The sequence below is a fragment of the Cyanistes caeruleus genome, chromosome 1 (genome assembly GCF_971803275.1).
Source record: "Cyanistes caeruleus chromosome 1, bCyaCae1.hap1.1, whole genome shotgun sequence".
NCBI lineage: Eukaryota > Metazoa > Chordata > Aves > Passeriformes > Paridae > Cyanistes > Cyanistes caeruleus.
This window is the reverse complement of record NC_141701.1, coordinates 22,802,858-22,818,776: the sequence shown is the minus strand read 5'-3', so window position 1 is coordinate 22,818,776 and position 15,919 is coordinate 22,802,858. Positions and strand designations below refer to the sequence as shown.

Genomic DNA, 15,919 nt, shown 5'->3' with positions numbered 1-15,919 from the left:
TTTCCATAAAAATCCTACAAACTTGTCAATGCTCACCAGGTAGCTGGTCTTGTGTGGCAGTTTGTGTGCACAACTGTTACTGGGCCACTAGATCACAAATGTCCTTTTGCAGTGAATAGTAACCAGGGAAATATTTTACAATGAGCTGACACCACAAATGAATATCCCTGGCATGACTCACTCTCCGAGTCCTTTCAGGGCCTCCAGTAGAGTCCAGGCAGAGGAACCCTGAACTTCCTTTTTGGAAACTGATAAAACCTGCAAGAGGAAAAGCACATAAAGCAGGACATAGAGAAGAGGAAGAAGAATCAGGGACAAGAAAGAAAGGATATAAGTAGAGCTACCCAGTGCAATAAGTAAAGGATATAAGTAGAGCTACCCAGTGCAATAAGTAAAGGGGATGGTTCATTAGCAATCAAATGCAATAGTCCATGTGACCTAGAAAGGTGGTTTAAATGCATGGAGCTGTCTTTCTTCAGAATTGCACTTTGTAAACATAACAATAAAAGCAATTTCTTTAATGAGAGAAGCTTCAAAAGGCTCAAGATCCACATGGATGCAACCATTCACATCTTGGTAGTATGCATGTGCCACATGTGCAGTTTTTCCTCTTCTGTTTGGTTCTGAGTTGCAGAAAAGTATCTTGACAGTCTGCATCTGCTAAGAAACAGCTATTCAGCTGCTCCAGCATTTCATATTCTACTTGCAGTGAAGTTCCATGCTTTGTCAGCTGTTCTTTAATCTTAGTGAAGAGATTGTTCCTTCTTATTTATTTTTTTGTTTAACTTTCCATCTTATCATCTATACTCAGCTCTTGCTTCCACTTTCAGCACTTCCAGCATTCCCTGTGGTCTGAATTACTTCATGCAGCCTGTTTGTTCTGTTGCTTAGTGCTATAGGCTAATTGCACTTTTTGTTATGGGTCTCACCTATTATTAGGTAGCTGCTGTCAGAAGTCAGCTGTAATGTCTGGAATGGACTATTAACAGTGTCAGTTTGGGGCAAATACCTGCTTAAGTTTAAAAATAAGATTTCCAAAGTGCTTTCATTTGTCATGACAGTCATAAATTTACCTGTGAGCTAAATTACAAGATGAAAATATACATGCTTATCTATTTTCTTAAGTAGATTGTAAATCTGTATTTATTTGCAGTTGATATATTGGAATTTGGAACTAATATGTGACAATTTGTAAGAGATTTATGATAAAATAGACAAATCTGTTCTCAGTGTTCATAATTAGATTGAAAACAAGACATGAAATGGGGATGTGTAATTTAAATCTTCCAGATCTTTTTGGGTTCACTAATTAGGTAAGTTGCAATGTAGAAAATAACCCCGGTGTTTATAAATTTGCAGTGTTTTTATTTCTTTAGTGATTTTTATCCTAATGGGATTGATTCACTACCATCTGACAGCCGCTGCTTTCTGGGCTTCAGAACACAAGTCAAAGTCTTCAGTGTAATTCCAAGGATACATATCAATGCAGTGAAAAATCAATGACAACTTAAATCCCTGCTGCCAAGGATGTATGGGTGTTAAGCTGAGCTGTGTGAATTTTCCAGGTCAGGCTCAAGTCACAGCTACAGTGTGCTGCCGTGGATGGAGGAGGTGAGAATTCGCTCAGGCAGGTGTTGCTCAAGCAGGGAGTCACAGCAGGGTGTGAGAGGCAGAATCCCAGCAGCAATGAGCCATGCTGGGGCTTTATAGCCCTAGAGTTGGCCTTTGCAGGAGCCCTGCCCTGCTGCAGAGCTGCTCCCCCAGGGGTGGTCCCGCTGCAGCTCCAGCACTACCTCATCTGCGGTCACCTCATCACATCCTCCTGCACAGCGCAGCACCGCCCTGGCCTTCCTCAGGCAGGGGAGGAACTCCTCACACATCCCAGCCCCTCCCTCCCCAAGCCTCTCTGACAAAGCTTTCCCAACCCCACAAGCCATGCAGATGCTGAGGAAGCATCAGCTGGCCGGGGGAGCAGTGACAGCTGGTGGCTCAGCGGGTGGCTCTGCTCTCTCAGACATCCCCTGGAGGCCACCTTGGCTCCCTACCAGGGAGGAGCACCCGAGTTTGGCAGTGCTCAAGAGGCCTATCTTTCTGTGGTTGTTAATGGTTTCAGTTAATTAATGGACTTTAAGTCTCATTTCGTTTCACTTTTAGTGGCTCCCTCAGAGCAATTGTGCTCTTCCCAAGCATCCCCTGGGACTCTTTTTGGACACAGGACTGGCCACTGTGGTCTGTTCCAAACTGCACAGCACTTGTGGGTTTGGTCCTCTGTCTTATGAGCAGTGAGGAAAGCAAGGTCTGCTTTAAATTAACTCTGGGACAGACACTGAACTTCTGAAAGTGCAAGGTTGAGTGGGTATTCATCTACCAAATTTAGATCTGCACAAGTTTGGGGGAAGTTTCTGGCTGACAGATGCTTTACAGGTGTGATTTACTAACAGTAATAGATTTTTTTATACAGACAGAAGCCTCTCCAGCAGCATCTGTACTGTAAGCATGGCTGTGATAACCACACTCCTGGGAGATAATCAGTCCTGTTAAACAATTTGGGTGTCCCATGTGAGCTATACCCAGCTTTCTGTCTTGTTAACACTTGAGAGGAATACACGATGTAATTGTAAAAGATAAGGTTAGAAAGAGATGTAGTTTAGTAATTAAAAAGTCCACTGAAAGAGTAGTGCCCTCTCAGTTTTCTGCACTCAAGACATCAACCATTTGTTACACAGAGTAAAAGTATGCTTCAATGACTTCAGTACTGATGACTTGTGGACGAACATACCCCAAGAAAGCATCCAGAAAATGCTAATTTTGAAAAATAAATAAGGAAAATTTGAAAAAATAATGCTGTTCTGCATGTACAAAATCAGGATGCAGAGTCAGAGATGCAGCAGTATGAGGCTTACAAAGTGTAGGAAAGATGTCTGTGACCTGAAGAGAGCTGTTGCTCCATGCCTCTGAATAGAGAGAGTAATTACACCATTATTCTGGATGACTTTTATGAGGCTGCACATGATGAAACAAGACTATAGCTTCCTCAATTGCATTTTCTTCTCACACAAGGGTAATCACAATCTGTCCCTAAATATTGTTGTAGCCTAGAGATATATGCATTTATTCATCTATCTGGAGTGCTGAAAACATTGTGCTGCTTCATTACAGAATTTTATAAACTCATGTAGTTTCCTAAATAGTGTCTTGGAGAACTGGTGGCTTGGGATAAACAAACAGTTTTGCCAAAGAAAAACAAGCCATACCAGCTCTAACTTTGCACAGATGATTTTGGAGCATTGAATCCTACTTCTTTGCTAAATGGCGTTATAAATTATCTCAGGGCTATTCTGCTTCCAGTTACTCCATCTGTAATTGTTCTAGTGTGGTTTCTAAAGGAAATGCATACATATAAACATGAAAATATTTCCTGTCCACATTGAGAGAAAGATTTCTTGGGATTTATTTGAAAGACAACATATAATGAAATCCTTAAATAGTAATTAACTAGCACACTTTGGACAGATTTTTCAAGCAAAAACATCCAAATGAAACCATGACAGCATCGGTGTATGATGCAAAATCAAACATTTCTCATTTAATATTAAATAAGATTTGATTCAGATATGAAGCTTTGGTTTTGGCCCTATACCCCGGGCTCTTTTTATCTGGGGACAGGGAGGAATTAAAAATGGGAACATTTTTTTTAGACATTGCTCTGTTACTTCTCAGAAACATTTTCTTTGACTGGACTCATTTGACCAAAGCATCCGTTTGCATTGTAAACAAGCACATTTGAAGCAGGTATTTATAAGCTTGTACATAGAGGAATTGCTTCTAAAGGGCAGTTGATCTCATCTGGAAGATCATCTGACCCAGGTCAGGTGGGTGAAAGTGCCTGCCACTTTCCTGAGCATGAATGTAGGTCAGCCACCTCTCCAGCACCTTTCACACACCTGGTCTTGGAGCTCTCTTCAGCCTGGACCCAAAACTGTTAAGTGGGTTTCTTAGTATGAACAAAGTAAGTGGGGAATGCACTGCAGAGGAGCAAGGATCTCTAGTGAGATGAAAGAGGGAAGAACAAGAAAGAACCTAATAGAGGTCTTTAAAGTCATGCATGGCTGAGGAGGTGCTCACTGACTTAGAAGAGCTAGGGGACACTCACTGAAAAAGCTGCTGTCAGGTTTCATAGTAAACCAAAGGTATTTCTTCATGGAACACCTAGATGAACTGTGGGACTGCTTGCCAGGGGATATTGCTGTGCTAGACACCAGCATGGATTTAAATACAGGCTAGAAAAATCAGTGGAAGAAAAAATCCTTTAATGACCAGTAGCCCAGCAAGTCCTTGACAATCAAATTTCTGACACTGTAGAGAATATTCTGGGCAAGTTGTAACTCTATCTGCTTACAGTGATCTTTCTAAATTACTTTTCATTATTCTGTCTTGCACTTCTGTTTCTTTATCATCCACTATTTATTACTGTGATCTGGATGGACCTTTTAACTTATCCAGGAGAGCTGTTCCTACATGCAAGTTCTTAACTTCAGCATTATGAAAGCTAGCCCCTTAACTCTGCCTCCAGTTCTTACCTTGTATGCAACATCTGACTGCATTTCACCACAGAATTATTATTATTCCTCTTTACTACTGGAAAAAAGGCTCTCCTCCTGAAGGCTGTCAGCCTTTTCATACAGTCTATGTAAAATGTGAATTCATTTTAAGGGATTAATAAAATTAATCCACTGAATTCTCGGTGGATTTAGCTTTCATACTTCTTGTTTCTCCCACTGGTAAGTGCTGTATGCAGTTTTGGGCATCACAATATAAGAAAGATATAAAGCTATTAGAGTGTCCAAAGGAGAGCCACAAGCAGGTGAAGGGTCTGGAGGGGAAGCCATATGAGAAATGGCTGAGGTCACTTGCTCTGTTCAGCCTGGAGAAGACTGAGGGGAGAGCTCATAGTGGTTTACAGCTTGCTCACAAGGGGAAATGTAGTGACAGACATTGTAGTGGCAATCCCTTCTCTCTGGTGACCAGTGGGAACGGCCTGAAATTGTGTCAGGGGAGGTTTAGGTTGGATATCAGGAAAAGGTTCCTCACCCAGAGGGTGGCTGAGCACTGGAATGGGCTCCCCAGGGATGTGATCACAGCATCAGCCTGACAGAGCTCAAGAAGAATTTGGACAATGCTCTAAAGCACATGGTGTGACTCTTGGGAATGGTCCTGTGCAGGGCCAGGAGCTGGGCTTCAATGATCCTTGTGGGTCCCTTCCAACTCAGGATATTCTATGATTCTAGGAAGTGTTGGAAACTCATAGAAAAAACCATATTTCTTCAGACACTCTTGATAAATGCTACTTCTTTTCTCCCTACATAGAGAAACATTAAAAACTTTTGAAGGTCAGCCTCAATAAAATCAGTATATTTAGTAGCTTCTAGTAAATTTTGTACAGGAAATAAAACAAGTGCTACATTAATAGGCTTATTTACTTTTAAATAAAATATGAAATTGATAAAATAATCAGTGATTTCAGATATAGTCCAGAGCTCATTGTCACACCAAGTAATAAAGGAAATAGCTGGCACTTTGTGGCTCAAGTCTCCAAAACAGAGCTTGAATTGAGAAGATCTGGATTTCAGAAATTTTAAAGAAAAAAATACACATAATTTCACATTTTCCTCTGTAGTTTCAGACTGCTCAGAAAAAAACACACTGTCAAACTTGACAGGGAAACATTGCAAAGAGAGAATCATTCTAAGCCTTTCCCTGCCTACAGAGTGAAGCAATCATCTGGCTAAAGCTGTGTATGCACACAGGCATCTTCTGTTTTCCCCAGGTGATCTTCATAACATCTGTGTAGTCAAGAGCCCAACAGTACATTTGGGACTATCTTGAGTGGGACAGGTGGTCTCGATGGCAGCCTTTCCTCTAGAGCTGTTTGTGAGCTGGCTGCTGCTTCACTGCAGCTGAACATGCTTTAGGTTGCAGTTAATGGCTCCTCAAAGCACCACAGCTGGGGGAGGAAATTCCACTCCTCTTGGCTGGGTGAATGACAGGACAGCAGGGAAGTAAACATGAAATTAGTAAATGTGATTGCATACCATAAAACCCTCTCCAAAGCACACAATGGTGTCAGATTGGTGCAAGCTGGTTGTTGGTCATGGCTGGAATCACTGAGATTAAATGAATAGAGCAGAGGACTGGTGTAATTAGGTATGTGCTGCTTAAAACCTCTTCTTTCAGTTCAGTTGCCTCTGATCCTGATGGACCAGTCTTGTGCTATATTGAGGACAGAGCATACCCTGCATTAGGAACAGTGTGCAGTGGTTGCATTTCAGCTCAGTATTCAACACTGACTCTGGCATATTCTTCCCATCTAACATTATTCACCTTGTGGTTACTCTCCTTGTTTTAATAAACAGGGAATACAGCTTGAGCACACTGACACTATGTATTTGACCTGTGTGGAACAAAGGTCTCCTTTTTCCCTCTCTTCTTTTCCTCCCCACATATTCACATTAGCCTCCCCTAAGGTTTTGGGTGTCTAAAATGTAAAGGTCACTTCTGCAGAAAAATTATGTGCAGTACATACAGAACTGTGGTAAGCTTGGGATAAACACTTCCAGGCATAGGCTGAAATTCCTGAAATAGGCTGCAAACACATATTTAGTTTGTAAATATTTCCACAATTTAGCACCTGTCTCATACAGTCATATGCAAGTGACATCCAAGAGAATTTTGATTCTCTCTCAATGTTTCAAAGATGCCTGTTTTACAAATGTGAGATTCTTCTAAGGAAAAGTCCAAATGATAGCAACAGGACCAGGATTAAATTGCAGTACTAATGGCCCTAATTCCACACAACTATTTATTGTCACCTGTCCCTGTCACCTGTGTGATGTAACCTGAAGTCCTTCAGGATAAAGAAAGGTGTTTTTACTGAAAAGTTGAAGTTTGATAAAACATCACAAACACTCATTATAACCATCAATATTTATCATAGACCTTTTTAATCAATATCTTTTTTTGACATTAAAGTTCAAGGTGTTGGATAAAAGTATATTAGAGTTGTGTTTGTTTCTAACAAGACTTCAACAAGGATTTTTGTCATGGGAGCTCCCAAATGTTTCATACAGCAGCCAAACAGAATTCTGTTCAAACTCAAAGCTGTTGTGTGCCAACTGTACCATTCTGTCCAGTGGAGAATACAAATTGCTGTTGGAAAAAGCAATCCAAAGCTCTCTGGAGACACAAAGATTTCTGTTGATTCCAGTGAGGTTAGGGTGAGAATGCAGAAATAATCATTTGATAAAAATGTTACTTTACTCATAGGGAACCGAGCACATTTTCTCCTTTAGAAAGAGGAGATCTGAGAGCTTCAAACAGGAATCACTGCAGCAATATGGAAAAACTTGTACATGTGCTGAAGAAAGAAAATTTTCTCCTGGAAGTTTAAGTAAATGTGAAATCAGCTGCAAATATATGGAGTGATTATTAAAATAATGCAATATGCCCGCAAAAGCAGGGAAACAAAGAAACAGACAAAATGCTGTTGGGACAAGATTAGCTACAAACTGTTTGAATATACAAGTATTTACCTCTGTTTCTTCTCAGATAGATTTCTAAGCAATGCCTTAAAAAACTTATTCTTCAAAACCAGATTAACCAGGATGTAAAAAATATGAAATGACATTTGCTTATATTAACTGAATATGTTATAGCCATTGGCAAACTTGTTTGGCAATTATTTCTTTCAGAGAAGGTCATCCTGTATCATGTGCTTTATAATAGAGATGCTTATGTAATACAATTAACCAAACCACTCAGATGACACCAGCTAAGTCAGGAACAGGATTTCTTATGGGTCAGTTATGGATTATTACTTCTGCATATTATACAAGACTGCTTATCACAAAATCCTTACATGTTATTGGGAACAAAGCCCTGCACTCAGAACTCCCTGTCCCACCTGAGCATAGGGCTACATAGCCCTTCCTTTCCCTTCCCTTCCCCTTCCCCTTCCCCTTCCCCTTCCCCTTCCCTTCCCCTTCCCTTCCCCTTCCCTTCCCCTTCCCTTCCCTTCCCCTTCCCTTCCCCTTCCCTTCCCTTCCCTTCCCTTCCCTTCCCTTCCCTTCCCTTCCCTTCCCTTCCCTTCCCTTCCCTTCCCTTCCCTTCCCTTCCCTTCCCTTCCCTTCCCTTCCCTTCCCTTCCCTTCCCTTCCCTTCCCTTCCCTTCCCTTCCCTTCCCTTCCCCTTCCCCTTCCCCTTCCCCTTCCCCTTCCCCTTCCCCTTCCCCTTCCCCTTCCCCTTCCCCTTCCCTTCCCCTTCCCTTCCCTTCCCCTTCCCTTCCCCTTCCCCTTCCCTTCCCCTTCCCTTTCCCTTCCCCTTCCCTTCCCCTTCCCTTCCCCTTCCCTTCCCTTCCCCTTCCCTTCCCTTCCCCTTCCCCTTCCCCTTCCCCTTCCCCTTCCCCTTCCCCTTCCCCTTCCCCTTCCCCTTCCCCTTCCCCTTCCCCTTCCCCTTCCCTTCCCCTTCCCCTTCCCCTTCCCCTTCCCCTTCCCTTCCCTTCCCCTTCCCTTCCCTTCCCCTTCCCCTTCCCTTCCCTTCCCTTCCCTTCCCTTCCCTTCCCTTCCCTTCCCTTTTTTTGGTGATATTTTTATACTTTCAAAGAAAAGATGGCCACGTGCCTCCTTTCTGCTGCAATTAAATTGTTTTAAAATAAGTCCCTGTTATATTTGCACTGGACATTCAGTAAAATTTCACTCTGATTCACCCCAAAGGATTTATTAACAGGAGCCTCAGTCACCCCATCTCAGTGGTAGGTCATTACAAACCTCCAGGAGCCATTTTGGAAAAGTCACTGGATAAATCCTAAGGCATATGGATCTCTATAGGAATATTCAAAGTATGTGGGATATGAACTGGGGAGGCTGCTTAAAAGGTTCAGAAGTTTCACAAGAAAATATTTACACTAGAAGGCTAAAGCACATTTGCTAAGTGTTTTTAAAGTTTAGGGTCACCTTTTTACTGGCAATGTTTTTTGTTTGAACAGTTCAATCAGTGATGACTTTACAGGCTTACTTCCCACACATTTTCTTGTTTCAATATTTAAATATCCTGATCTTTCATTCCCTAACATGAACAAAATAGTCATAGAAAATAATCAGTGTAGAAGGAGCAGAATTCAAAATTACTACCTTTGACCAGCAGTGTTTGAGTTAAATGAAATAAAATATGCACAGAATATTAAACAAAGGTTAAGGTGAATAAATTTAATGGACAACAAATGGAAGAAAACCCTCAGTTTATTGAATTCATAGCACCAGCTGGGACACCAAGTGCTTCACATCATTCATAAAAATGCCCTTAAAAATAATTTAACTTTTACTTTTTGTCAATGTGGTTTTGTTACTGTTACTTAATCATCTGTCAGTTCTAAGTCTGAATAGTCATTCTTCAGCTTCCATGACAGTTTGAATAATTCTTCAGCCAATTCTAATTACAAATCCTGCAATTCTGCCTCTGTAAGAGTACATTTTTTACAAAAACAGAGTTTCAGGCCCTTATTTTCCCTTAATATTTTTCCCATCTTTCCTCAATTAAATCTATTTTGGCAAAAGGGAGAACAATGATAAAACCTGAATTATTTCAGCTTTTAACTGCTAACTGTTAAAATGGCCAACATATTACATGAAAAGATAATTTCATGAAAATTTTAATCACTGAATTTATACCAAAGTAGCTGAGATGAAAATCTGGATCACAGTAGTTTTCTGGAGTAGTTTCTTGTGTTAATCTTAAATTTCAGCATAGCTAATGGAAGCAGATAAGTGCCTTGAGCATAGACCAACATAGATATTCAGGCAGTACATTATGCTCTCCAGAGATATAAAATGGAAGCCAGTCACCAAGCCAAAGGGTGAATTCAGAAGCTGGAAAAATGGAAACTCACTAGTCAGTCTTATCTAGTAATCTAATTAGAATAGATACAGTCTAAATTGACAAAACACAAAAAATATGTGCATATTTTAGGTACATGGTACCCCAAGGCAGAATCTCCACTCAGACAACTGATGCATTTTGCTTCCCAGGCCTTACATTTTTTGCATTTCTTTGTTTCTTTGTTGTGAATTGGGAACAATGTATGTTTGTTAGTTTTCTGAATGCTGTGGGATTAATGTTTGCAGAGTGTTTGAGATTGTCACTCACAAGTTACTATAAAAATTATGAAGGACACCCGTTTTTTGGCTCTCAGTGATCCCTATGTGCAGACATTCTGGCTTTTTTTCAGTAGACCAGCAAGCAAGTTCAGAAGATTAGATAGGTGCAGAGTTCAGTCCTAGCTTGTGGATCCAGTGACAAGATTTGACTGTTGTAATTTTGATGTCTGTGGTTGAAATAATGGTTACAGTTTTGTTCTATTGAGGGTGAGGGCCCACAAAACAAGAAGTTCATCAGGTTATGTACCTTCCACTTAGCAGAGGAACACCCAAATGCCTTCCAGGGAGGGGAATCTTTTTGTCTGAAGCAACACTACAGAGCACGCAGAGTTTTCCAGAGGAGAGTTCCCGAAAAGAGTCAAGATGTTTGGAGTCCTTGGTGGTCCACAGTCCTCTCTAGGAATATGACCACTGTTTGACCCTTCTTCTGTACTTGTGCTGTATGTTGTGTGGTCACCACAGAACAGGAAATTTTGCTCCAGAAAGGGACTGCCCTACCTTTGTACAGTCCCACCTTTGCAGCAATGTTCTGTTCTGACTTGCCCAATTGAATGGTCATCAGTGTTTGAGGCATAGCAAAGCATTATCTCCTTGCTGTCCAGACTTTTACAGGCATTCCTATTTCCTCTCACTTCTTGTTGAACTGTTGGTAAGTGAGAAATCTCTTCTGAGGGCCCTTATGGCCATTGTCCCATATATGAAGTTTGTGTCTGCAGAACCAAGAAGAGTGCTTACCTCCCAGGATGTAAAAGCCTCACCATGAGGCTTTTCTCCTACCAGACAGATTTCATTTCATACAAGAGTGAAGGGAATGGAGATGTTCATTCATATCATTAATTCTCCAGGCCAGGAAACCTACTGGAAATGGCAGCAACCTCAATGCTGAAGTAATAATATTGTAAACACAGCAGTCTTAGGACACATGGATTTAAAAGATGATCAGAGCACAGGAAGAGGTATTGTCCATTATTTATCAGCTCATCTTTGTCAGCTGGAAGATGGACAGCTCTTTGGATTGCTTCTGCTGTCACTTCTTGTCACACCTGATGAAACAGAATCTGAACCTGAAAGAAATGGATCACAGGTTGGGGGTTAGCATTATGAAAGTGCGGTAAGACAGCTAAATCTTCACAAAGGGAACTTTATTCATTTTCAGAGTCATATGTAGATCAGATTTAATTACTAATTATATTGTGTCATAATAAACTAATGAACATGTTTCAGTATGTCTGAGAAAGTAGTGCTTTTTTAGTAACATGAGGATTTTACTGGAAATCCTGTTATTAAGTTAGTGATCAGTGCTGGGGGGGATTTAATCTGTAGAGATTTTCACAGTTAACATGTTTTAGCATTGTGATTTACTGGGGTTACATTGCAAAATATATTTATGATTTTTATCATAGTATTTATTTGAAATTCTAAATATTGTCCTAATTTCACTAGATAAGTAGTCATAAGATGCTTGCAGCTTTTAAGTATGACATAATTTATTAAATGCTTTTTAAATACAAGGGTTTTTAGATTGTATAGTGTATAAAATACTGCATTTACAAGCTCAAACATGGTATTAATGAAGAGCAATGGCTCTGACAATTTCCTTTTCTAAGTAATGAAGCTTTTCTGATTAAAGGCTGAAGATGCCAAGGTAGCCATTCTGTAATCTCAGCTACGTGCACAGATGTACTTGAACACATGGTCATCAATGCATGTTTGTAAACTCACACGAGTATGGTGTGAATCACACTTGGAATCATCCCACAAAAGTCTGTTCCAAAGTCTGGTTAAATCTACAGAACGATTCCTACTGGCTTTGTATGTTGTGGTTGAGGTCCAAAAGGAATGATTATGGATGTTTCTTTGCAGAAGGCAGGTTATCAACTTCTGTATGAACTGGTGAAATCCTCTCATGGCAGAACTCCCACTAGCTTTATTGAGATCAGAATATTCCCTATGTACATTTATATGATTAGCTTTACATGCTCTTTAATGACCAAGAAGCAATGCTGATAAATCTGGAACTTCCGTTATGAATAATTTATCATCAGCTGCATAAAGTATCTCAGACAGTGCACTTCAGTGGTGTTCTTACATGTGATTGAGATATTTTAGGAAATGTACACTCATTCTTCATTCAGATATCTATTTTATCCTCAGTCCCTCCTGGGGTTCACAGACCAACTCCTCCTTTGCTTTTTCACATGCAAACTTAACTATTGCCAGTGCAGGTTCCATTAAAAATTGCATGACAGCTGCCATGCTTGCCTAAACAAGTAGGAAACTTGGTTCAAATCTCTCCTCTGCCCTGTCTGGCCTGAGCTTGCATCTCCCATATCCTAGAAAGCTGCCTGGACTCCAGTGAATGGGGTTGATATATGACTAAACCTGTCCTAATTCCCTAATTGCTATCAGATGTTTAAGTATTCACTGAAATGCTTCTGGGAGTATAGATCTTCCTTCTCATGGCTGAGTACTCCAGAAGTATAAAACTGGAGATTTATTTAGGCATTGGGTAATTTGTTCTCCATTCACTTTCTTTTTCTGCACTCCAAAATAATTATTAGCTATTCCAGGGAGGGCTCAGGAGAGGTTTTTGGGACTTTTCTCACTCAGGCAGTTTGAACACTCCTCCAGGAGAAAAGGTTAAGCCCTCTTGACAGAGGAGAGCTGCAGAAGAAGCAGCCATTATCACTGCCAGATTGAACAAATTCAGGTACCAGCAGTGAATGGATGAAATCAAGCTGTCACTGGCATTACTAAGAAATTAGAAGGAATCATGCTTTCTTTCATAATGAAAACAGTATACACATTGAAAAGGATAAACTGCTAGCTGATATTACTTCTTTTCCTAACTATTCTGCTCCTGTTTAATAATTTATTCTTTTTTCGTTTTGATGTTTCTTTTGGGTTTTGTTTTTGTTTGTTTGTTTGGGATTTTTTGTTGGTTTTTTGGGATTTGGTTGCTTGTGGACAAGGCCTTAGGGATTTTCTTTAAATTTCATTATCTGACTTCTTTTTTTAAAAAATCCTTTTTTTCCTTTCCTGCAGGTCCTGTTACCACCATATGATGACCCTGTGAATGGAGCTGCTAAAGATCCACCACCACCTTATGTGTCAGCATAAATGAGAGTGCTGTGTCCCTAGGGAGGATAGCTTTACTTTACAGACATTGAAGCAATAGTTTGATGATTTTACTTCCAGGATATAACCTCCATGGGTTACACTTTGCTGTTTTGCTGACATATTGAAACCTAAATTGTATGACTCTCATTCTGTAGATAGTTTTAATAATTTGCTGCAACTACAGTAGTGGTTCAGAAACTAGTGAACTAGTTTCAGAATAATTCTGGGTAGCACTAGGGTTACAGTAGTCACTGAATAGCTTTTTCCACCATGTCTGACATCCAGTGCTAGAGAACATAGAACTTTGCATTCTCAATCAGGTTTAGAGTGTAACTTAATTTTTTTATATGTAAAACTTCCAAAGCATTAGAAATGTGTTTCTCAGATGCCCACACTCACTTCAGAATACAGACCAAGTCTAAAAAATTGACATTCCAGTCCATTCCTCTTCTGCAAGTATTTTTGAAGTTATTATGTTATGAATGACGATGATGATTGCAAGAAGAATTAGTCTTATGCACTGTTCTTATCAACCTGGATAATGGGAAACATATTTAATTGGGAAGGAAGGATAAGTATGGGAAGTAAGAATAGGCAAAGCACTCTATGTGTAACGAGCCAGAACCTGTCTACATGGACTCACTTTTTCCCAGCCTGGAACCATTATAATGCCAAAAAAAAAAAAAAGTTAGCAAATTCTGGTAACTTTCTTTACCCACCTACACACCTTTTTCCTCCCTACTAACTTCACAAATAGTATTTTGAGGTCACAAAATCCTTACTTTAAAGTCCCATGATTAGGTGACAAAACCGTGTCTTTTGCAGTCAACATGCAAATGTTTTCCCATCGGAATGTGCCTGTAAATATAGCAATGTTTTGCTGAGTGTAAACTAAATTATGCAGATCCTAAGATACGTGTTCTCAACCTGTGGGGAACTTAAGCATGTAATTTCCTTGAGCATCAGCAGATATGTTTTGTCTGTTTCTCATATACATCAATGTTGGGGGGTTAGATTCCTTTTATGCCTGAACTGGTTGTCCTGAGAATCTTTCTCATGGGGCTCATCCATCCATGAATGCTTGTGTGAGGTATTTATTTCTTCTCTAGAGAAGTGCCTCCTGCACATGTAACTTTCTGTTTTGATGAAGTTTCTACTTTTAATTGAAAAGGAACATGAAAAGGGAATATAATTGTGTCTCTACCTCTCCTTGTTCCCCTCTGCATTGTCTCCTCTGCATTTGGGGTGATTGGACAGGTGCCATTGCACAGCACCCAGGTGAAGGGCAGTGCAGAGCTGAGTCACAGTCTGGAGGAGCACCAGAAGACACCAAGGTGCCATCTCTCCTGTGGCTGAGCTGGCACATGAGTCCACACCCTTCCTGAGGAGGACACCTGTTCTCACCCTTAGTGCATTGCTCCATTCTGCCAGCTGAAGAAATGTGGAACTTTTCCTGGCTTTTTCTGGAAAAGAGCTTTCCAGGGGAACACAGGACCTACAAATTCTTTTCACAGAGATTGCAACTGTGAGCTGTTCTTGCAGAGGCCAGGGAAGGAAAGGACAGACTCTCTGCCTGTCTTTTCCACACCCCTGGCAAAAGGCAGGTACCCATCTGCTTGTTGGAATTTTAATTCATGTTTTATCTACTCTGAGATCAAACTAAGCAATGCATTTGAAAATCAATCCTGAAATCCATCCACTGATTGTTGTCACGGTCCTATTTTTTTCCTTCTGAATAATGCCATCTACTCTCATTACAGATATCTTTGGGAATTACTCTGAATTTAGGGGTTGTGCTGGCCGGCTGGGCTTCTGAGCTTCATTTTCTTTCATTCTTGACAGATTTGTGAAGGATGTTAAGCAGACATCTGTTTGAGAAAAGCTGCTTGTAAATACGTCACATCTGTGTATACAAACTTCTCTACAATAAAAAGGATTGTTTCCTCAAGACTGTGGAAATAATTGTTTATGGTCTTCCAAGCACAAACATACACAAATTCCTGTCCAATCAGTCTGTCATAGTAAAATTTTCTCCGTAGAGGACTAAAATATAATTTTTTATTCCACTCACCAGTCAATTCATCATACTGTATAAGTGGAGGAAAGGACAGTAAATTCTATAATTTATTGCACAATAAGACCAAAAGATAATTCAAGGTTTTAGTTCATTGTCCAAAACTGCAGGCATTTTGTCAGGTCTGATGAAGTGTGTAATACAGAACAGGGCTAAACTGAGCTACACTGAAAGCTGGGGCTTCTTTTTCTCCACACCATAGTAGGGATAACTTGCTGGTTCACATGAAATTTCTTTAGCTTGTCTCACTAAAGAATCAAGACTTCTTCACACACCCCATGCATGCATAAATGTGAGTACAATGTGTACTGCCAGAACTTCTCTTGGATTTGGTCCAGTTTGAGTAAAGAGGGCAGGAAGGTTATGGTATCAAAACCATGGCATTCTTGCACACAGAGTAAATAGTTGGGTAAGAGGTAACAGATAATGTAACACAAGTTCAGTTCTGGTGACGTATCAGAGGATCCCCATGAGAGATGAGTTCCACGGCTCCCATACAAAAATGAGATTCTGTGGGT

The 15,919-nt window shown here is 40.3% G+C and overlaps 1 protein-coding gene across 1 annotated transcript in view; it reads left to right on the top strand.

Moving 5' to 3' along the window:
* The window catches only part of LAPTM4B (lysosomal protein transmembrane 4 beta), a 58,055-nt gene extending 42,780 nt beyond the window's left edge, over nucleotides 1-15,275 (top strand). The window contains exon 7 of the mRNA XM_086881951.1: nucleotides 13,253-15,275. Coding sequence (XP_086738077.1) covers nucleotides 13,253-13,327 — 75 coding nt within the window. The 3' untranslated portion in view covers nucleotides 13,328-15,275. The remainder of the gene's footprint in view (nucleotides 1-13,252) is intronic.
* The last annotated feature ends 644 nt before the right edge of the window (nucleotides 15,276-15,919 follow it).